A 25,095-nucleotide genomic window follows, 5' to 3' on the forward strand; every position below is an offset into this window, starting at 1 on the left:
GAAAATATATTTCGATTTTCTTATAAGGTTGCTGTTGTGGTTGACCAATTTATTGAAATTAATTGATTCATCAAGTTTGTACGTGAAAATGCAGTTTCTTCTAAAAGTGTTTTATTTTAGATATATTGTTTTATTACAAAAGGCACTAGATGTGGCAATTTTATTTAAAATGATTCATTAAACAGCTCTCTGTGATGTTCCAGTGCCCCGCTAGCTGCTGAGGAAAAAACTGAAAAAAGAGACGCTTTTGATGCAGAATATCGTAGTTCAAGCCAATTTTCTTGTTTTTCAAGCCAACATATTGTTTTTTGTTTTTCACGCCAAGAGGCTGCAAGTTTCCAATATAGGAGTTTTAAACAACGCAGTTCTAATAGTTTACTTTGTGTTTCGATCGACACTATCTTTAGGAGTCATGGGTTATTGTATTTCTTAGTTTGGGACCTGCATACTTGCCTGATCAGAATAGCTTTGTACCAATTCCTCCTTCCTGCTTATGCCAAAAGTTAAAAACGAGTTTAAAAAAAACTGCTAGCCAGAAAAATGCCCGTCGGTGCGTCTTAAAGTTAAAAGTTTATTGTGAAAAGAACTTTATGATGATTTCGAAAAAAGGCATTAGACCCCGGCGTCAGATCAAAAGGAAAAAGGTACCTTTGGAATCAGCTTGGTCGAAAACCTTGTACAGAAAATTTACAGTTACCCACCTTGAAAACAAGGATAATTACTTTTCTCTATGGGTAGTACTGATCTATCTCCCGTTTTCAATTCTTTTTTTCTAGAAGGGCTAGGGGAGAACCAGAACATCATAAATAGATGTCTAATAGTTCATTATAACGGAAATTAGATTTGGTAGTGCCCTTTTAAGTGACCAAAAAGACTGGAGGAAAGCTAGCCCCCTCCTCCCCAAAGCCATCAAATCAAAATTTTGATATATAAAAGTTCAAATAGGGATAAAATCCTTTGAATACACAGTGATGATGATAACAGTAATATAAATTAGCAAAAATACCATTAACATAGTTCAACATATATCAAAGGCTCAATAACTATGTTTTTCATGATGATGTCACCCCTTATTGCGAAAAGAAATTTATGGTAATTTCGAAAAAAGCCTTAACCCCCTCGAAAATGGCATGGGTTGAAATAAATAGTGCACCATGGAATCAGCATGGTTAAAAACCTTAAAGTAGGGAGTTACAGTCCCCATTGAAGAACAAGAGAAATCACTTTTTTTTGCATCAGTAACACTGATGTGTCTCCTTTTTTCCCCCTTTTTTTCCAGGCTAGCGTGTAACCAGAACATAATAGAGAGATTTTTATCTATTTCTCATATATACGTGCTTGTTATAAATTCCGCCATTTACAAGCGACGTAAAATACTAAAAATGGCACTTTTTATGCCATTTCTCAAGGGTTGGGGCTAGCAGGCTATCAGAACATCGTAAACAGATGTTATAGCTCGTATTAAAGCTATTACTCATACCTACGCTTTTTTTTATAAATTTCTTCATCATTAAGTGTCAGATCGTAAAATAAACGGAACTTTTGGTGTCATGTCTCCAATGGAAAAGCTAGGGCTAGTGTGCTACGAAAACTTCTTCGAGAGATGTTTAATGGATCATTTGAAAACCATTCATCGTTTCTACATTCTTTTTATTAATCCTACCATCCGTAGGTGCCATATAGCACTAAAAATGGCACCTTTGGTGCCACTTCTTAAGTGGAAAAGCTTAGAAGTATAAAACGGTAGCAGTGTAGTAATTATAGTCTAAAACCCTAACTGGGAGTTTACAAGAGCCCCTCCCATATACGTTACCTCCCAGCCCCCTTAGTAAGTTTCATTGGTCCGTTGGGAGAAATAGCTATTAACTGTTTGTCTTCAACACGGTTGGCCGATTTAAGGCTCGCAAAATTACTTTTAAGATATTTAATGTTCTTGAGAGGAACATAAGTTTGTTATTCATAGAATAACAAACAATTGGATTTTGAAATTTCAAATGACTATTCCTTGACGTAACCCCCTCCCCTTCTACTGTTTGCAAAAGTTCGGCTTCACCATGTAAAATTTAAGGCCCCTATTCTTTATAATAGAAAATTTATTACAGTCTATCTAAAATATATCAATAAAACTAGTACAAATAAAACAACTAGTTATGTTTCCCTATGTTTGTAGGATTATAGAAAACTAGCACATTACTGAAAATACAAAACAATATAGGAGTTTTTGTATAGTAAAAGCAAGGACACTTTTTAGAGTATAAAAATAAAGCATTTTAGGATTGTTACTTTATTTGTTTTTCGTTTCATTTGGTATCACTTCTGCACAAAGGCCCAGTCCAATGATTGGCTCTCGTTTTGGTTCTGAAAAGAACATGTCATGATTATGTTGTTGACAAGCTCAGAATGAAGCCATGTTGATGGTATCAGGACGAGAGACTCGCTTTAGAATCTATATCATAACTTGAAATTTTCCGTTGAATAGAGAAATAACCGGATATCCGGATTTTGCATTTTGGTTTATCTGTTCTTCATTTCGAGTAATACTAGGTAAGACCAAGATGCTACCTGATAAATCAATCCACTATTGTTTATGCTGTTTAGTGACTTTGTACTTATTAAAACAATGTTTATTTTCATGTCTAAGTTTTTAAGGTAACTTTGATTATATACTGAAAGTTACTGATATGATACCTGGTGTAAGACTATGAAAAGCTTTATATATTAGTTTGCTGTTGTCAAGCCACGTACTCACTTTTGACTCCTAAATCAGTGTTCCTTTTTTATACTTGGCTTTTGTGTTTTTAGTAAAGTGCTAGTTTTCTATAACCCTGCTAACAAAGGGAAATATAAATAGGTAGTATATTTGTACTAGCTTTATTTATATATGTTAAATTGACTGTTATAAAGAGGCTTTATTTTTGTGTAAATTTAGTAACACAATTTCAGTAAAAGTTGGAATCCCCTTTGCTCCAATAGATCAGAAGTAAACCGACTATTTCAAATTATCTTAAATTTTAAAATACCTTCTCTTTGTATACTTACTCGTAAATCTTAAAATATATTTCTTTGTTTAAGTATCGAACAACATTTTGAGCCTATAATAAATAGTTGATCGCAATCTAGACCAGTTTTATATAAAACAGAGTGGAATGTCCTAAAGTGTTACAACATTTCAAGCTTTAGAATCAAGGCCCGAAATGCTGGAAAAAACTACTATTTAACAGAAAGGTTTTGGATTGGCCAAAATATTAAAAGGGGACTGCACAAAAACTAGTCTCGAGCGAATGACAATAAGGAACAAAAAACATGGCTAAGCAAATAAAATAGAGACATCAAAAAAATTAAGGGTAGTTTTGCCTCTGGAACTAGGAAAGAGTAAGTGAACTTCTCTTAAACTAGTATAATAGCAACCACTTGCCTGTCAAATTTCCTCTGAATGTAATACTCAGATAAAGTTGTGAAACTGTGAAACCTTTCTGTTTCTTGGTCTAACTCAAAGATTCTATTTCTGTGTTGAATTCAGTTAACAATTAAATCTTTTAAACCACTTTGGCTCCAACTTTAGTTAGAGCTATATTTCCCCCATTGAAAACTTGCCTTATGGATAGTTCGAGGTAACTCTGGGATCCTTTCTGATTAATTAAGAGATACGTGATCTAATTAAAATTGATTAGATCACAACAAAGGACGGAAAGCACCGTCCTTTGCAATTTAACATAGCAAATTAACAACATAGCAATTTAACATAGCAATTTCTAAGCAAATTAACATAGTTTACCTAATTTGATAATTTATGCCTAAAGACTCTAACACAATTGACCCAAGCCTGAACTAATTAGCCAAGTGTAATTTATTCAGTTAGAATTTCAGTAGCTCTAAAACTAAGATATTCCCTTTTTTTCGGTGCACGACACGTGGACAATAGAAGACCGACACACACACACATTATAAGACTATTCAGCTTTGAAGAGAGCCACTGAAGGATACTATAATTAGAATTACAAAGTTTCCCCTCTTTTATTAAATTTACTAATACATTTTAGTTGTCACCGGATTTTGAGTACCGATTTGAACAGCCGCCTCAGTTTATCACGCTACCAATTGACTGATTGTTTCTTTAAGACACTCTGGGTAGAAAGATTTATAAATAGAATTTAAAAACATTCAGAAGGAACGTTTAGAGGGATAAGTTTACCCAGAGCCTGCTTAGAGCAACAATCAGACTGAGTTTCTAGTCCTAAAAAGGGCAATCTTACACTGTGAAACAAGAATTTTTTGTTGTTTTAAGTTTCAACTTCGCTCTCTACTGCTCTCAGAAAAAAACGTTGTTTTTTTAAATTAATCCTTTACAGACGCTAAAATAACATATTCCCTTTTCAATCATAACTTTCTAAAACATCTCAACTCTGCAGTGGCATAATTATCGTGTTATTCTTTAGTTTTATTTCAAGTTTTTGTTTGTGATTCATTTTGATTTGCCGCTATTTCTTGTTTTATGTGTTTTTTAGCTGTTAAGAGTTCGTGACCTATCTAGATCGTTTTTTCAGGCAAGAAAATCCCAGCCTGCCAAGTTTCAAAAACAAATATGGAGAGTAAAATTAAAAAAAAATATGGAAAATTTCAAAATTTTCAAAAACAAATATGGAGAGCATATCATTTGAAGACAGTAGAATATGTGAATTCTAGGTGAGATATGTACGCATGAATCTTTCTTTGACTGCGTTCAAATTTATTTTGTAGGGGGGGGGGGCATGTACTTAAAAACATCAAACACAGCTCAACTACGGAAAGATAACTTGAAAATAGGGCGTCAGTCGCGTCATCATTAGGTGTGTCAAAAATTTAAGCAAGCTTGTTTAATCAAGAGATGTCCTGGGAAATTTTTTCTTAAAAAATCCAACCGATAGCATAAAAACCATAGCTAAGGTGAACTTAAGTATAATTTTCATTTAATAAATGACTAGGCTTTTTGAATACCCAATTCTAATTATGATATTAGAATTTTACCTGATAGTAGAAAAAAGTGCTAAATAAAGTCACCAGACCACCTCATTCGAAACGAGTGTTTATCAACATTAGAGGTGTTTTCGTGGCTTATGCGACATAGGTCCTTATGTCAAAATGTAGAACATTTTGTATAAATTGAGTTACTCCTTTTCTTTTTCTTTCTAAGGCATACAATCAGTACACCTGTTTAAAAACCCAAAGATATGGACGTTGTGATAGTCGAAGAAACAGTTACAGCTCAATCAAACAGAAGCATTTTTAAAAACATTTTATGTACACAGGCAATAGTTGTCTCAATTCCATTCAAACCTTTCGACGCTGTTTTATGTTCAACATGAAAGATTAAATCACAATTTAATGAGCTTGAGAGTTCCAAATTATTTTTGGACACAATGCAATCCTGACCAGGCAAGAACACGGATTTTATACATTCACAGTTTCATTTACAATTTGTTTACAGTTTCCTTTCCGATTTTTACTGTCACTGGAATGATCCAGTTATACCTGAATAAAACAAAAACAAAAAAAGACTTATCAGTCACCAAAATTCTTAGGAAAAAAGAAAAATTGCATATTTTCGCTTCTATGAATTTGAAACCTCTAAAAAAGGTTCTAGATACATTCCAAATTGGTTGGTATAATTTTAAAAGGATCCCTCCAATCTTGTACATAGGATATTAGAACATATCCTGCAATTTCCACAAAATACAACATTTGTTTGCAATAACAAAGGAATCAGGTTGAGACGCTGGACTTTAGTTATCTGGAAGATTATAATGCTTGCGTTATGGTGAGGGAGAAGCCTGTAAGATGCTCTGGCCAGATTCCAACTCGGGTCCGAATTAACAGATTCTAAAATGAATCTGTTTGTGCATACATCACATTCATCATTTTTGGCGCCAGTTTGAGTTTATAAAAAGATGACAACAGAGACCCTCTTGTAAAAGGGGGTTGATAAGTTAAAAATGTGGAGATCCTATACTCAAACCAGTAAAAACCGTTTTTTGTTTTATAAGGCCCAACACGAACAATGGCTAAACATTCATTGTATTTATTGTACTTAACCTAAAACTGAAAAATGTATATAATCTGCTATATTTCAAAATAGATAAGGATCAACAATTAAATAAGAGACCGAATGGAGCATCTTTCTATTCGGGCTCGTTCATTCTAAGCCTGGCGAAATCTTCGAAAATAATGTTTTCATCTTCATCTTTGACAAAGCTGTTATTGTCGTAGCGAGTTATCACTTTATTATCAGGGGCTCCTTTTCCTCTTCCGTACTTGTCTGAGGTACCTGCAAAATTTATCAAGGTTTTAAATCTTATGCTTTAAGTGTTTTTTACAAATTCTCTATTATGCTTTTAGTGGTTTTTACAAATTCTAATTCTCAAGAAATCATCTTTTAGAATTAATCTAGAATTTTGCTTTCAGTGGTTTTTACACATTCTAATTTTCTAGAATTTATCTTATGGGTAGAGACTTGACTTGATTGTCCTCCCAACTTGGTGCCAGCATCGAGAGAGCAGACACCATCCTTCTACTAGGAAACCCAGTCTTGAGCTGCCGCGGGTGCACCTTCAGGTCTTACTCTTCCTTTGTTTTGGAAATAATATAGAATATCGCACCATCTTGATTTTGGGTGACCACGCACTTTCCATTCAGTGGTCATGAAGTCAAAATCACAGAGGGTTGGTGGTAAGGGGAAAAGCAAAATTTGTCTAAAAAAAAGAGCGTGAATCCAGAAATTTGTTATGTTTTCACAAAACAGTTGTAATTTCCATGCCACAAAAAAACATTATCATTGATGATGATACTTAGCGGCAAGCTTGAAGCCATTTGGCAAGCTTAAACTCCTCAAAAGTATATCAAACGATTAATAAAAAAAATGTAAGGCTTCAACCTCTACGTTTTGTCTCTGTTACAGGCTAATCATGCCTCTGTAGCGTAATTAGAGCAATTCTCTCCCTTGGTCTTACCATTTTAATTTAAGCCACATCATATATGCCCATACCGTCCACATTTCCCAGTTCTTCTTTTGTCCAGCTCTTTATAAAGTATTTATAGAGATTTGGTGAAATATCAAGATAATAGCAATCTAAGAAATCAGCACCTCGTTTTATTCAAGACGTAAACCCTACCCAACTATATAAGTGATCATATCCTTTACGTGACTCATAATTTTTACTACTGTAATAAGAGACTTATTCACATGGAGTCTACAACGTACCAAGAGCCTAAGTTAAAATTTAAGATATGATATATATATTCTACATCTATGAACTTTAAAACTGAAAACAAGCGGTTTTTTTTATGTTATTCCTTAGATGTGAATTAAAAACAAGCAAAGGTACAGCTGGTTGACACAAAGATGGCTCATTCCGCTTAGCTTAAGGACTAAAATACCTACATGCAAGAAGATGCCACACATTGGGCGTGTACCGATACCAGAGCAAATTTAAAGACATTATAATTTTAATAGTTTATGGGTTGGTATAAGAGAAACTGGATACAGCTCCTCTCCTTCTATAACATGGTTTAAAGACCATTTTTATATAAATTTGAAAAAAAGTATACTTCTTACTTTCAGGCTACCTATGGGGAATGTGGATGGCTAAATTTCATTCATTAATATAAAAATTAGTTGACTTTTTACCTAAGTGTTTACTTTTAGTTCCACTAAGCTTCACTAAGAGGGCGTGAAACTTTTACTTCACTGTTTCGAGCAATATTGGGTTCTATATTTGATCAATTTTTGTATTTCATTCTAACTGTTTTTTCTCTTTAAATGTTTCTGTATTTTTTTTTTAAATGAAGTAATTCATTTTCGTAATGACTGACTTTTTAGTTTCTTTGTTTAGATCAAAACACAAATTCTATTTTCTTTGATTAATTAAAACAAACCTAAAGAAACTTTTATCTGTCATATCAAAGCATTTATATTCAAATTCAGGAAATTTAAGTCTGATTAGTCTAAATAGACGAAATTTTAGCCTAATTATACGAATAAAAAACATTTTGTACTTTAACTTTTCTACATTACATTTTGTCAATTTTAAACTAAAAATACACAATAATCCTTCATTTATAATCATTTTCTTTTTGCCCGACATTAGCGGTATATTCTTAGGCATTAAAAATTTTCTAGAAATCTTAGCTTATTCCAGGTTGAAACTTAACCTTGAAAATATATTTAAAGCTGCATCTTGAAAATAAAGGAAATCTTGAAACTTCCTAAACTTAAATATGGAACAAAATAATTTGTAATCTTATTTTTCCAGATCCAAAATGATTCTTCAGAGTTATAATGTCATAAGCACACGAAAGCTTTACAGGATAATAGAAGGATACCAAAATAGAATGCTAAAAAAAACTTGACAAAACGTTTCAGCTCCTAATTCCCTAAGAATTAAAAAAATTATTCCCTGCCCACTAGAAAAATTGAATTATTTAAAGACTAATCTCCAATTGGCATTATAATACCATTCTGTTGATAAGATGAAAACTAAGAACAGCAGCTTCCTATCTGTTTGATAAATTTTGCTAAAGGTACAAAACAATAAAACATAGGATTAGCAGACAATATTTAGAATCAGTTAGTGTCTATAGGCTGTTGAAACAATTTTATTGTCAAGCTAATTTTCTGCTTTGGTAGTGGAGTAGGGGTTTTAAAATCAAGACAACACATAAGCAGTGTGACCTTCAAAAAGCATTTGAACTTGTTAATCAAAATATATTAGATGAGAAACTTATCAATGAATTCAATATTAACATTTTACTGGTGAAAGTGGTTGCCTCCTTCTTATCAAATGCACCAAAAGCAGTCAAATATCTGAGTCATAATTTCAATCCTCTCCCTGTCCACAATAGAGTGCCCCAAGGTTCATAGGTTCCCTCCTTTTTTCAGTTATGGTCGACAGACTCGCTAAAGTAGTAAATTGTGTTATTATGTAAGAAGTATTCCTTCACCTGGAATCGGGTGCATGAGCTTCATAGGAACATCAGCAACAAGTTCACCAGATATGGCACCCAAGTTCAGTTGTACTCGTACTGTATAGGTTATGATGAATCCAGTTGCGTCGTTGGAGCCTCGATCACTCAGGGTTGATGAAGCCAAGTTGACATCTTCATCCTAAGAAATGAAGAATAAAATGAGAGAGAAATATCATACGCTCTTTCCTGCCATTGCCAAGAGAAGTAATGGTATTAATTTTGACCAATAACTGTTTCTGCTCATCAAAATCGATTTGGCTCCTCAGTCTTTTTTTTTAGAAAACCGAAGTTCTTTCTGCTTTTATTAGTAATCTAAAGACTTTGATGGGAATGCAGTAATATCCTCGGTTTAATGTCCTATTTGATAAGGAGCTGGCAAAAGACTGAAATTTCTACTTTTTTTTGGCAAGAGCTTGAAACCTTTATAATAGAATTCTATGATATTCTGAAACTGATGTTGTAATTGTCAATAGCATCACTTGACTTTTTGGGGTGTTTCCCCGCTTATTAAAAAATCAGAAAAATCTGCTCAGGCTCGCAGCTTTTGGTGGGTAACATTAACCTTACTGAGTTTTTGGAATCAGCATAAAAAACCAATTCTTTTGATGTATCAATTGTTATTAAAATTCTTTTTTTTTTAGAGTTTTGGTTACTATTGGTCCGATTTCTTACGTACAGTTCGTTACCAAGAACTGTTCGATTTGAACTGACACTAGTCAGCTCTAAGATCTTTGCACTTTGACAATATGGAGGGGAGGGGGGTAAATTTGCTATTATTTTAAATTCTTCTAATGGAAATACCAAAAAAGAGGTATTTTCGACGAAGATGCCCCTACCTCACCCAAAAAGGTGTTCGTCAAAATCTAGGGTAGACAAAAAGCCTTAGAGGTAGGTATATGCCCTCTGCCTTTCCCCCCTTCCCCTGCAAAAAAAGATGACACCATCTCCTATAAGGTAAATAATTTTTTTCCAGACGAACTTTCTACGATAATTCAAAGACAGTAGCAGAGCTAGATAAACAAAAGTTTAGAGATTAGCTGAGATATCAAATCCTGATAGTCTTTGGAACTCTTATTGCCCAAGTGTCCAAATTTTCTTCACATTATTAACAGAAGTTTTTCCTGGAAAGAATTGTTTAACCCTGCGATTTAATTTGTTTTATGTTTTGGGGGCTCATTTGTATATTTCAAACCAAATTAGAAGTCTACAAATATCAACCAGTAAATTTTGGTGTATCTATGCTTCCCATCAAAAGACGTGATTTCTGAAGCACTATGGGGGCAAGACTCACAATATGATATAGAAATTTCCTGAGATTATATTCAAGACTATCTTGATAGAGGTAATTTTAATCGAGGTAATCGGTTTAACCAAAAATTTAATTTTGGAAGAACTACGGTGCCAGACTCATAATATGATATCGACTTTTTCCTAAACTATATTGAAGATTATCTCGTTCCAGGTAATCTTAATCCAGGTACTCGGATTAATCCAAGATGTGATTTTTGAAGCACTAAGAGGCCAAGACTCATAATAAGATGTCGACTTTTTCCAAGAATATATTCAAGATTACCTCTATCAAGGTAATCTTAATCGATTTATGAAAAATTTTATTTGCGAAGAACTACGGGGCCAGGTCTCATAATATAAAAATTGACTTTTTCCGAGATTATAGTCAAGAATACCTCTATCGAGATAATCTTAATCGAGGTAATCGAATTAATAAAAACTTATTATTTTTAAGGACTATAGGACCAAGACTCATAACATGATATAAACCTTTCTGAAATTATATTCAAGACTACCTCGATTGAGATTATCTTAATCGAGGCAATCAAGTTAATCAAAAATGTGATTTTTAAAACATTACAGGGACAAGATTCATAATATGATATCGACTTTTTCCGAGATTACATTCAAGATTACATCAATAGTAGATGCTGAAATGAAAGATAACAAAATTTCCGCAAAATTTAACGCTAAGATTAGAAAAGAAAAGAAAAAAAGAAAACAAGCTTTTATAAGAAATTCCGAGTAATCACTAAAATCATATATAGTTTCCCAACTTATTAAATGTTTGAACCTGAGGTTGAGCTTCCAGTCCCATTTTAGGCGCTAGATATTCTTAAATATATACTTTTTTAGCGTTCATTTCAGAAATTCTATTCAAGATTTTCTCGATTGAGGTGATCTTATTCGAGATAATCGTGTTGATCAAAAATATTACTTTTGAAGCACTACGAGGCCAAGACTCATAATATGATACCAAATTTGTCCGAGATTATCAAGATTACCTCGATCAAGGTAATCTTAATCGAGGTAATCAAGCCAGTAAAAATGGGATTTTTGAAGCACTCTGGAGCCAAAACTCATAATCTGATGTCGATTTTTTCCGAGATTATACTCAAGATCATCGATCTGGGTAATCTCAATCCAGGTAATCAAGTTAATAAAAAATTTGATTTTTTATGTAATACGGGGCCAGGCCCCATCATATGATATTGACTTTTTAAGGATTATATTCGAAATTACCTCGATCCAGGTAATCTTGATCGGGGTAATCGAGTTAATAAAAAATTGATTTTTGAAGCACTACGAGGCCAATTCTCGTAGTAAAAAAAAACACGCTTTTATAAGAAATTCCAACGAATCACACACAATTATTTATAGTTTTCCAAATTATTGAATGTTTGACCCTGAAGTTGAGCTTCTAGACCTATTTTGAGCATTTGTTGCACTTAAAAAAAATACTGTTTAGCGTTCATTTCAGAATTTGAGGATATTTTCCTTTGACAGCGTTCTCTCTTTCCCAATGTTTACGGTGATTCTAGTATATTTTAAACAAATATTACTTGTGCTACGAATTATAAATCAACCTGTTACATTTGGAAGGGATGTATGATAAACCCTCTAACCCTTTTCTTCAACGAAGAACTACACTGCTATAAGCTAGAATAATAGCAAGATTTTTTTTTTGTATACGAATAATCTTTCTTAAAAAATGTTTGAAAAAACTACTATGCCAAACTGCTTATGAGGAAACAGATGAATATTTCAGAAAAAGAAATATTCGAGATCCTGATGGGTGGAAGATTTGGAGATTTTCTCTCAAACACAACTACATACATACCTCCTCATGCCTTCTATCCAATGCAATAATGATTAAAGCGGTAAAGGACGAAACAAAGTTTAAATTGGGAGGTTTGGGAGATTGGGAGGTCTTCTCTCAAACACATCTCCTATATACCTACCTCCTCTCACCTTCTATCGAATGCAATAATGATTAAAGTGGTAAAGGCCGAAACAAAGTTTAAATTTGGAGCTTTGGGAAATTGGAAGGTTTTCTCTCAAACACAACTCCTACATACCTACCTCCTCTTACCTTCTATTCAATGCAATAATGATTAAAGCGGTAAAGGCCAAAACAAAGTTTAAATTGGAAGGTTTGGGAGATTGGGTGGTTTCTTCTCAAACACAACTCCTGCATACCTACCTCCTCTTACCTTCTATTCAATGCAATAATGATTAAAGTGGTAAAGGCCGAAACAAAGTTTAAATTCAATAACGTCATGACTTGTTTTTATTAAGACATGAATTCAAGGCCCACAAAATTTAAATGGAACACTTTTAATTTTAAATTGAAGGCTTTATTGTGATTGTTTCTTTACTTCATTACTCTTTGTGTGTTGAAATATTCACAGATTGAATGTCTGCGCCTCTAAATATTTATTACCGTTTATCATCGTTTATTTACTTCATCCGTCTCTGTGCGCCGAAATATTTACAGATTGAATGTCTGCGCTTCTAAAATATTTAAATCGGAAGAGGAAAAGCTATATATATATATATATATATATATATATATATATATATATATATATATATATATATATATATATATATATATATATATATATATATATATATATATATATATATATATATATATATATATATATATATATATATATATATATATATATATTATATAGAAGAGTATTAGTCCACATTACTTAGTAACAAATTATTAAAATAAGGACGCTTTTCAAGGTTTTCTGATTTAGGTAATTAAATTTGAATTGATGCTTCTATCATATCAATTTTTGAGACGAATAAAAGTCTCTTACCCTCATGTATCCGTCCAGAGCAATTCCTTGTTTTTCTTTAACGGAAGTAGCAACAGGCGTCACCATAAAAGTCTTAGTCAAGGACGAGCCAGGGGTGATAGGACAGCCTTCTCGAGATTCCAGATGGGACACACGTTTGGAAAAATGGGAATTTACTATTGTGATTTCAACATTTTGAAGGATAGATACCTGTAATCAGGGGTAGAATATTAAGAGGGATAAAAGTGTTTAAAAGTCAAAAGATAATCATCTTAGCTAAAATAAAATCCAACAAATTCCAAATCAATGTCATTATATAAAATTAGCAATTTTTCACTGGTGGCTTGGTAATACAGCACAATTACGGATGTAAGAATTTAATAGCTAAAATTCCAGTAAATGTATCGATACAGATTTGTCCTTATTTTAGTGGAGGCTCGGTAACATAGCCCAACTACGAATCTAATAATTTATTCTAATATGAAGCAAATTGGATGCAGCAGAATAATTTCTACTTCTGCTAATTTTACTATTGTTCATTTCTATCAGTTACTTTCTAAATACAAATCTTTTCACCAAGAAGGTGGAATATGCAATTTGATTAGTTCAGATTACTGTTTAATTTACAGAAAAGAAAAAAAGTGTACGTATATGCCTGTGAAAATTAACCGTCCATTAAGTCAATAAGGAATTCTACTTCTCTAGCTAGACTAGTTATTTATTTATTAATTTTCTAAGTTGTTGAACCAAGAAGTTGGAACATCTAATTTCAAGGTCAGTTTGAGAGATAGGTTACTTGATTTGCATGACCCTTGCCTGCATAAAGATTGTCTGCCTTAATCAAGATAGTGTGTCACAGATTCATTTCCCTCTTCTTCGTCACCACCTCTGTTACAAAAAAAAATAAAAAATAATACAATTGACCAAAATATCCATCCCGGAGAGTTTCATCTTCTTTTTTCTAGATAAGATATTTATTTCAAAAAACTACTATCATAAGCCCTGAAGGGCCTAATTTGAATTTCGGAGCCACAAAAAACAAAGCAAGCAAAATAAAAATCGTACACAAATAAGAAAACCGAAAAAAACTGGCAAACAATGCCAAAACAACAATGACAGAATAAAAATCATTCCTTAGTCAAAATTTTTCAAATATACTGTCTGATTAAGATAAAAATGTAAAAATCTGATAAACCTAAAAAAAAGAACTGGATAATACACACAACTAAAAAAAAAAAAAAATTAAAGGGACACTTACCAAAAAAAGGGGGGAGGGGCAAAACATGCGAACAAAATACAAAACTCTGACAACACCAGTACGAAATGATAAAATCTAGTCTCACAATCCTGTCAATATTGTGCGCTATTGAGGTAAAGTATTGAAAAGTATGGTACCAAGGACCGCACGTTGACATTAGTTATTTATGTATAGGGTCTAAAAATGCTTTAACTAATATGGTTCAGATATGAGAGCACTAAAAGTTAGGATAGGTCTTGAGTGGCAGGCAGCCATACATATAATTTTACGGCGTGTGTTTACATCGAAGAAAGGTAATACTTCTAGACAATTTTTCGCTACATACCGCTACATTCTCGCTACATAAACGGGGATGAAAAACTTGCAATAAAAAAGGGTCTAATGCTTTCTATGATTTATTGGCTTTTTAACAAGCTCAAAATCTTACTTTTAAAGCGCAACAAAAACAGGTAAGAACCATGTTAATAAGTAATCTGAAATTCACAATTACTTCCGAGTTTAAAATTTTGCTTTTTTTTTCAGATTCGTCAAATGCTCGTGCCATTGTTTACAGCGCCAGAGATCAGCCTATGAGCCCCCCTAACGGTAGCGTAATTTCGTCAAAACCCTGGGGGGGGGGAAGTTGGAGCCAATTTTTCTAAATCAAGTGTTAATGACAGAAACTGAAAAATGACCCATATAGTATCATAAAGGAAATGGTATAATAAGGAAAACTGACCCGTTTCTATGGATGCTTGAATTGCATCCAATGCAATTATTATCCATTATACTATGGATGCTTGAACGAATTATATTTATCTTAGTTTTGACAAGATTTTCGAAGAAAATAAGTTTCAGCTGGGGGCAAACTCTGGTCTGGGGGGGAAACCAAGGTCTGGGAGGGGCAGTTGCCCCTCTGCCCGGTTACAAATTACGCCCCTTTCCCCTAACGATCAAGAAAGTGTGCGGCTTTACTCTAGTGTTTATTAACTTGTCAATTTTCCGATTTAGCTCTGATGCGTAATAGGCCTCCTTCATCCCCCTTCAGGGGCATTGTTCAGGCCTTCCTCCACCCCACAGCTTCAGAAATAGTAAGTCCACATTTCAACAAGAGATTACATTTGGATTTCGTCCACCGGTTCTACCGCCTCAAGGATATGAGTTATTTAGAACTAGATTAATTTAAGAAGTTAAAGTAACTTCAACTGAATAATGTATTGAAGTATATCAAAACTGTATATAAATATGAATTTGAGGAGTATTAGAAACAGCACAAACGATAGGCGTGTCTGGAAAAATCATTAGCGAGGGAACAAAAGCTCAAGTCTTTTACAGTTAGTAACTGTCGAAGAAAATATGCAATTTCTTAGAAAGGTCTATTATAAGAGTTCTCTGGAGATGAGGAAGGGCCGTATCTCAGATTTTTGTTCGATGGGGGAGGGGGTAAGAAAAAGCTTTAAAAATATTTTATGCATTTTTACTACGTTTTTATGAGTCAGACAAATATTCTTTTTTGGGTAGGAGGGGGGGGGGGTTAAACTTCCTAGCCCTTCCCCTGAATACCGCCTTGTGATCAGGTAGCCTATATGTTACAGGCCTCTGAACATACCTGTATGTTTTTTACCGTCTTCTTTGAATTGTTAGTGACCAGTATATTCACACCAACGGGCTCATTATGGTAATATAGTTCTTTGTCTAAAGTAACTTCCATGTTGAGTTTTCCAGATGAGAATGTGAAGCCCTTGCTAACTAGAGTGCTAGGCTGTTTTTGACTACGTAATGATGGGGCATATTGGACCTAAAAGTAGAAAAATAAACTTTTAAAGCTGCAGACATTTTCAATAAGCATTCTTTATTGCCTAGTATAAAAAAAATTATAAGGTCGGAAGATATGTAACGATCAGAGGACCGGAATATTGACCTTAATTCCTGTATTTCTGGAATATATTAAGTTAAATTGCAGTTATACTGATTTTTTCTTCATGATTTAGTTAGTCAAGGTTCTGTAGTTTATTATGGTTTACTTAATTTTAAGCCCGGAAAACATAGATATTTAAGTTGTGGGACATGTAGAGTTTCAATTTAACAGAAAATACCTCAATGAAAGTCAATATCTAGACTTTCCCCCTTTTGTGCAACCCTACTAAGCATACGACGCAGTTTTCTTGCCGGAAAATAAACAAACACAAAGAGGGATAGAGACAGAGTCGGCGAAAAATGAATTTTTTTTTAACTTCAAACTATGTCATCGATCCCAATGATTTGAAATCCCTGTCGAAACAACACAAATTTATACGTTTTATTCGTAGTCAGGTGCAAGGGTTAGACTTACCAATAATTTATTGATGTCAATAGTCTATTGACGTTTATGTCGCCGTTTATAACTAAGTATTTGGCCAACTTCTGCCGAAAGAGAAACGTCAAGTTTTCAATAAATATCACTTTTCCAATTTGAAAAATTCTCTCAACATTCAGATTTACCCATTGCACCCACCAAGTCAAAAATAATCCAATTTCACCGGAAGCGAAACCATGTTAATGCAAAACTAACTCTAAATAAAACAACTATTCCAGAAGATAATCATACTAATTACCTAGGTCTCATGCTTGATCAAAAACTTAATTTCCACCTCCACATTTCAAACATAATAAAAAAATGCTATAGAAAAGCAAATATACTAAAAAGACTTCTTTCCACACCCTGGGGCTGTAAGGAGAAAACCTTACTCCTGTTTTATAAATCACATATAAGACCCCATATTGACTATGGACTCATTGTATATGGTGCATGTGCAAAGACCCAGATGCAAAAAATTGAAACAACACAAAATGATATAATACGCCTCATATTTGGTCTTAGGAAACCCACAAGCACCAAGTTTCTGCTTATGGAAAGTGGATTAACAACAATAAGGGAGAGACATAGCTTTCTCTTGACAAAACATCTTACAAAAATTGAATCAAATAGCTCACACACCCTACATAATTGGTTAAAAAATCCAGCCATGTATAGAGGCATTGCAGATGAGTATGCCAACATTCAGAAGAAGTTCCCCGTACCAGCAAAGTCTATTGCACCCACTTTCCCCCAATCCCCTCCATAGAATTGGTCAATTCCCATAATAAATATTGATTTCCCAAAGTGGACTAAAGATTTAACCCCCATCGCTTTTGTCCAGAAAAAATTTGCTGAACTTAATACAATTACCTATAAAAATCACTTCCAAATATTTGTTGATGGGTCAAAAATTAATGAGAAGGTAGCAAGTGGTGCTTTCCTTCCTCGCCTGAAAATTGCAGTGGGCGAAAGATTATATAATAATTTATCTATAATGTCTGCTGAGTTAAATGCCATAATCATGGCATTAGAACACATTAAGGAAAACCAACCTTTGGTTGCAAATTCAAATAATATTATTGTATATTCCGACTCTTTATCCAGCCTTGAGTTGCTGGCCTCAGCTCCTCAATATAAGTTGGACATTTACACTTATCATTGTCTCAGTATTATAGATAATCTTGCTTCAAGTGGCCTAAAAACTTATTTTCAGTATATTCCTAGCCACTCTGGCATAAGTGGTAATCATCAGGTTGATAAAATAGCAAAAAATGCTATAAATATTGACCAGCCAAGTTGGAGACCAATCCCGATTAGAGATATTTACCGATGGTGGCTATCAGATATTAATTTTAATAAGATTAATCCTATCCTTTCCCCCTTTCCCAATAACTATCTTTCTAAAATTTATCATAGAATTCATTCTGGAACAAATCTACTAAATTTTCTTGCATTCTCGTATGAGTTTTCTAATTCAAGTGGTTCAATTCCCCTGTCCCCTCTTTGCAGGAATTGTAATTTGAATAATGAAACAATTGGCCATTGCCTATTTGAATGTAATATGCTGACGTCTGCACAACATACCCTGCTTTCCAAACTGTTAAAATGCTTCAAACACCATAGAATCTCACTATCAGCCAAGAGCTTAGCCAACTATACCTGCACACAGAGCATAGAAATCGACATCTATCAACTCATAATTGAACTCATAGAGTCGAAAGATCTACTGAAAGATATCTGAAAATATCTAATAATCATGAGGCAATCAAGCCAGTAGCTCTGTAGCCCACAGAGTGAAGCAAAAGGAAAAGGACTAAATTGTATCACTAAAAAGCCTGCCCGATGTTAAATAGAAGAAGAAGAAGAAGAAGATATAAAACCAAAAATGAGAAATTTTGATTTCTTGAATCCACTGGATTATATTTCTAAAACCCATATAAAAAACTCAAAGTTTTCCTGAATATGTTGTGACATAAAAAATTGACAGATAGACATTGCAACTAGACAAAAAGAATTTATACACATAAATATTTGTTCTTAAACTGTCGACAACATCTTACAAATGTAAGACCGGCTGTCTAGTTTGTCCATGACTGTGTTGACATTGCTGTCGGTAAGAGCGTCAAGCTGGGAAAACCTTCAATAACGGCTAAAAAAAAAACAACAAAAAAACATTACGATTACTGACGAAAAGTAAAATGGGTAATCGGTCGATTTTTTGATTCCCTCTTTCTCTCTAAGTATTTGCTCTCTTATTCTTGACAGAGTAAGAGTTAAAAGCTTAATAGAAAAGTCCTAGGAAATATTTTCACGTTGAAGCACTTCTTTAAGATCTGTCGAAAAGCTCATTGTTTAACATAATCAAATTAAACGAAGCCTCTGAAGGCTTTGAATCCTTGTAAGATAAGTATGTCGGAGTTCATTTATTTAAGGGCTATTTATATTTCCGCTTTTGTATTTCTTAAATTACAAATTACTCGTGGAAATTAATATAAATTAATGATTAAGACACAGTTTTATGGCTCTACGGAAAGATGTTCCTTTTAAGTTTCTTAGTCTCTCCGCCTCTGTGAATTTATTTAGTTATTAAAATAAAATTTATTAAACCGTTGGCTCTTTACTTACTTACATTGTTCTAATAAACTATGACAGGATTATAGCCGTCAGATATTTAACGCATATAATTTATTGTAAAACTGCAGGTGACGCCTTCTGCTACTTTGAAACAGGGGAGCAAATTGGGTTCTGAGTTTGGAGAGGGATATAAAGAATGTGCGACAAAAGCGGCTGCTGTGCCAACAAATGCGGACACATAAGATAAATTGAACTAAGAAACATAAGCTAAATTCAAATGTGTCCCCCCCCCCTTAGCTTCGCCCCTGCCTTGAAAAGCTGCCGTCCCCCAAAAATAAGACTTTCAGGAATCAAAACTTACAGCCCAATTTAGAGACGAGAAAGTGTTATGAAGCTCTTTTGTTCAACTTTTTCCTGCTTAGAGAGCTTTAAGATTTTGTTTTACAGAGGTTTCAGCATGCCACTTTTTCTTGTTTTTCTTATAGATTGGCCAAATATACAATTATCTTTGTCTTAGGCCTTGGCAAGGTGGTACTAGAACTTGATCAAGATTCGAAGCCCGGTTTTGTTGCGCCTCCCTCTAGATTTTAAAAATACATTTTTGGGGGCATTTTCACCGAAAAAAATACAACCCCAGCCCCTGTAGACTAAGAAAAACACATTATTGTGCATCTTCAAAAAAAAGAAAATTCTTGCCACTCACATATTAACTTAGTGAACTAGCACCCCTGTGTCTAATTTACAAACAATTGTTTTTCAAATTAAGATGGCTTGGAGTTATGTTAGACCAAGTTTGATTGACATCATTTGCCTGCTAGAGCCATCTCATGATCAAAAATTTTTGAAAATCCATGGGAAGAACCTATTCTCCAATCCTTAAAATCAATCCCTCAATTTCTTATTTCAGCAAGAGTCGTATAAACCCATCCAAAATAAATGCTCTATATACAAACAAATAGACACAAGTATAAAAAATAGCAAGATAAAGCAATATGGGAATAAACAAGTTCTCGTAACACAGGTAACCTGGAATGGGCAACAAACTAGTGATTTCAAGCAAGATCTAGCAAAAAGAAAATATTTTGATTATATTTTAGTAATGCAGAAGAAATGGAGTTGAATATCATTTCAAGTTTCACTGGCACAAATATGGCTGTGAGAGTTTCACTGCAAATATGGCTTTATGCCTGAGGAAAATTCAAGCAATGTTCTGCTCACAATTTTTTTCCTATATTAGTAAAATATCCTGAGGATTTTTCGAAAGTTCAACTCATTTTAAGGCTCATACAATGCTACAAATGAGTTTTGTTTCTACAATAGCTATGAAAATACATATGTTAACCTTGCGAATCGCTAGCGAAACAGTCGATCGTTTATGTCCTCTGTCATCTTGATTTTCACCAACAAATGCTCGTAGGTCATATTCAATTCCCATTGGTTGATCATTGCTGTTTTCCTGAAGAACTACTGACGTTGGTGCTGCAGTAGGAAGTTGGAAAGTAAATGCATGCGCGTCAGAACCAAGTTTTTTCAGAAGTTTTTCCTAAAAATTGACAGCTTTAATAAATAAAGAGTTAACGATGATTAAGCGAGTTATGTATATCAGGTGGATCAAGTCTAATGTTTATCAATATTTAAATTATCAGTGCTTCAACAAGAAAAATCTAAAGTGTTTTTCAACACATTCATGAAATATATTTCTGATTTCTGCATTAACATTGATATCGCTGTAGTTGGGCTATTGTTTTGAAAACGCCCGATTTTACTAACAAGCCACGATGAAATACAGCTATCTATTATGCATTAAAAAAAGGGCGAGGTTGGTATTGAACTGGGTCAAATCTATTTTTAGTCAGTTTTCAGAAAACTAGTGCCTCAACAGAGCATAAAATTTTTTTTTGTGTATTCTCATAATTTATATACTGAGAGCTTGCATTAGGTTCAGATTCCTACAGCAAGGAGGACACTGAATTATTTCCTGTATTGCCTCGAAAGCATCTGATTTTTACCTCAATGAATAAATTCATTTGATTTGATTGGATTTATTAATACTACTAACAACTCACCGCAGCATAAGGCCACCTGAGGTCAACATAGCTACGTTTGCTCTTCCTCCATCCCATTCTATTCAAGACCTCCATCTTTGCACCCTCCCAGGAATTTCCCACTTCCCTTAAATCTTTCTTTATGACATCCTCCCACCCCAATCATGGACGACCTGCTTTCCGTTATGCCCTAGACGGTTGGCCGATAAGGGCAATCTTCGGCAATCTGTTATCCTTCATTCGCAGAACGTGCCCTATCCATCTCAACCTTTCATAGGCAGCGCAATCGCGCTGCCTAAGTAAAGAACGATGTTGGCACAATGTATTATTATTATTATTTTTTTTTCCATACTAGGGCACTTCCTATCGAAGGAGTTGTCGCAGAAACTTCTAAAAGAGCTCATTTGATTGTAAATTGGAGTGGCTAGTGCCCTTTTTAATAGTCAAAAGTGATCGGAGGGCAACTAGCGCCCCCCTCATGCCCATTATTCCCCAAAACACATCCAATCAAATTTTGAGATAGCCATTTTGTTCAGCGTAGTTTATTTCCAGATAGAAAATATGTTTTTGAAGAGGACACTCCCCCACAACCCTCAGGGCAAGGGTTTTAAGTTATGCCCTGGGGATATATAAGAACGATGTTGGCACAATGTATTATTTATTAATTTTTTCCTTTAGAGCAGGGCACTTCGTATCGAAGAAGCAGTTTTAGAAACTTTGAAAAAGGGCTCATTCAATTGGAAATTGGAGTGGCTTGTGCCCTTTTTAATAGTCGAAAGTGATTGGAAGGCAACTAACACCACTTCCACACCCACCACTTCCCGAAACACATCCAATCAAAATTTTGAGATAGCCATTTTGTTCAGCGTAGTTGATTTCCAGATAGAAATTATGTTTTTGAGGAGGACAGTCCCCCACAGCCCTCAGGCTGTAAGTTATGCCCTGGGGGCATATAAGGTTTTTATAGAAGGCGTTGTCGTAGAAACTTCAAAAAAGGCTCATTCGATTGGAAATTCAAAGGGCTAGTGCCCTTTTTAATAGTCGAAAGTGATTGGACGGCAACTAACCCCCTCTTACGCCTACCTTTTCCCCAAACACATCCAACCAAAATTTTTTCCCAAACACATCAATTTTAAGTTCAGGAAATGAGGTCTTTGAGGAGGACAACCCCCCCCCCACACCCCTCAGGGCAAAGGTTGTATATTATGCTCTGGGAGCATATAAGGTTCTTATAGAACGCGTTGTCGTAGAAACTTCAAATAGGACTCATTCGATTGGAAATTGAAATGGCTAGTGCCCTTTTTAATAGTCGAAAGTGATCGGAAGGCAACTAACACCCCTTCGACGCCCACCGTTTCCCCAAACATATCCAATTAAAACTTTGAGATAGCCATTTTGTTCCACGCAGTTTAAAGTTCAGAAAATTATACCTTTGAGCAGAACACTCCCCCCACAATCTTCAGGGCAAGGGTTAGAGGTTATGCCTTGGGAGCATATAGGTTTTTATTGAAATCTTTGTCGTAGAAACTTGAAAAAGGGCTCATTCGATTGAAAATTCAAAGGTCTAGTGCCCTTTTTAATAGTCGAAAGTGATTTGAGCGCAACTAACCCCCCTCTCACGCCCACCTTTTCTCCAAACACATCCAATCAAAATTTTTAGATAGCTATTTTGTTCAGCGTAGTTGATTTCCAGATAGAAATTATATTTTTGAGGAGGACACTCCCCACAACCCTTTCAATGTAGTTGAAAGTTTTGGAAATTAAGTCTTTAAGGATGACAACCCATCCCCCCCAATCCCCAGGGCAAGGGTTGTAAACTATGCCCTAGGGGCATATAAGGTTTTATAGAAAGTTACGTTTTAAAAACATCAAAAAGGGATCATTCAATTGGAAATTGAAAGGGTTTCGTGCCCTTCTAATAGTCGAAAGTGATTGAAGGGCAATTAACCCCCCCCCTCTCACGCCCATCATTTCCCCAAACACATCCAATCAAAATTTTGAGATATCCATTTTGTTCATCGTAGTCGAAAGTTCTGGAGATTAGGTCTTTTAGGATGATAACCCCCTCAGAGCACTCAGTGCAAGGGTTGTAAGTTATGACCTGGGGGCATATAAGGTTTATATAGAAAGCTGTTGCAGAAAATTAAAAAAGGGCTCATTTATTTGGAAATTGAAATTGTCCTTTTTAATAGTCGAAAGTGAGTGGAGAGTAATTGACCCCCCCTCTCACGCCTATCATTTCCCTAAACACATTCAATCAAAGTTTAGAGCCATTTTGTTCAACGTAGTTGAAAGTTCTGAAAGTTATATATTTGAGGATGACAAAACCCCCAGACCCCCAGGGCAAAGGTTGTAAGTTATGCCCTGGAGGCATATAAGGTTCTTATGGATAGAATTGTCGTAAAAACTTCAAAAGGGGCTCATTCAATTGGGAATTGAGAGATCTAGTGTCCTTTTCAATAGTCGAAAGTGATTGGAGGGCAATTAACCACCCTCTCACGCCCACCATTCCCCCAAACACATCCAATCAAAATTTTCAGATGGCCATTTTGTTCAACGTAGTAGAAAGTTCTGGAAATTAGGTCTTTGAGGATCACAACCCCAGCCCTTAGGGCAAGGGTTATAAGTTATGCCCCGGGAGCATATAAGGTTTTTATTGAAAGCGTTGTCGTAGAAACTTCAAAAGGGCTCATTTGATTGGAAATTGAAAGGGCTAGTGCCTTTTTTAATAGTTGAAAGTGATGGGAGGGCGACTAACGCCCCTCTCACGCCCATCATTTTCCCAAACACATCCAATAAAAATTTTGAGATAACCATTTCGTTTAACGTAGTTGAAAGTTCTGGAAATTAGGTCTTTGAGAATGACAACCCCCCTCACAGCCCTTAGGGTAAGGGTTGTAATGTATGCCCTGGGGGCATATAAGGTGTTTATAGGAAGCGTTGTCGTAGAAACTCAAAAAGGGTTCACTCGATTAGAAATCGAAAGGCCTAGTGCCCTTATTAATAGTCAAAAGTGATTGAAAGACTTGAAATTTGTATGGTAAAGATCGATGTGGGTATAATGTATGATTTTTTTGTTGTTGTTGTTGTTTAGACCAGTGCACTTCGTATCGAAGGAGTTGTCAAAGGAACTTCGAAAATGGCTCATTCGATTGAAAATAGAAAGGGCTGATGCCCTTTTTAATAGTTGAAAGTGATAGGGGGCAACTAATCCCCCTACCAAGCCCACCTTCCCATTTGCATTTATGTTTAAAAACTAAATGTTGCCTTGAGATTAAATCAAAATGCATCGTGTTAATGCTAATTCCCAATCAGGTATCTCAGCAGTATCCCAAGAACGACTGAGGGTATTATGTTTAACTTTCGGGGCTACTTCTGCTCTTAAAATTTAACCAAGTCGAAATAGCGTAAGTGTATCCAAGCTATCAAAGAAAGTAAGCAGATTTTTTTCCGAATGATATCAAGTTTTCCATTTCAGGTCATCTAGAGGAGGTATGAAACGAAATTAAACACTACTATTTGTGTCCAGATTTTTAAAAGGGTGTAAGTTGTTAAAAATTGCTGAAAATGTTTCTCCAGCATACAAATAGCAGGTCAAAATATAAAGTCTTAAAAAAACGAAAAGATTTAAAGTATTATTTTCTTTTTCCCAGAAAAGACTATGTCAATATAAAACGAACAGAAACTAATTAAAAAAAACTTTTTCCACAAAATAAGTTTTTCAAAGAAAAGTAAAGAACTCCATTAACAAAAAAATTAGCAAAAATAAAATCAAATAATCTACCAAGCATGAAACTA

General features: G+C 34.5%; 1 protein-coding gene across 1 annotated transcript in view; it reads right to left on the minus strand.

Annotated features, from left to right (window-relative positions):
• Window positions 1-6,057: 6,057 nt before the first annotated feature.
• Arr2 (arrestin 2) overlaps window positions 6,058-25,095 on the minus strand; it is a 45,548-nt gene continuing 26,510 nt past the window's right edge. The window contains exons 4-8 of the mRNA XM_089102535.1: window positions 20,595-20,795; window positions 15,950-16,138; window positions 13,125-13,313; window positions 8,974-9,136; window positions 6,058-6,301 (exon numbers count right to left, since the gene is read on the minus strand). Coding sequence (XP_088958661.1) covers window positions 6,156-6,301; window positions 8,974-9,136; window positions 13,125-13,313; window positions 15,950-16,138; window positions 20,595-20,795 — 888 coding nt within the window. The 3' untranslated portion in view covers window positions 6,058-6,155. The remainder of the gene's footprint in view (window positions 6,302-8,973; window positions 9,137-13,124; window positions 13,314-15,949; window positions 16,139-20,594; window positions 20,796-25,095) is intronic.

Source organism: Artemia sp. Qi Xiang Cuo, chromosome 2 (assembly GCF_049724085.1).
Source record: "Artemia sp. Qi Xiang Cuo chromosome 2, ASM4972408v1, whole genome shotgun sequence".
Lineage (NCBI taxonomy): Eukaryota > Metazoa > Arthropoda > Branchiopoda > Anostraca > Artemiidae > Artemia > Artemia sp. Qi Xiang Cuo.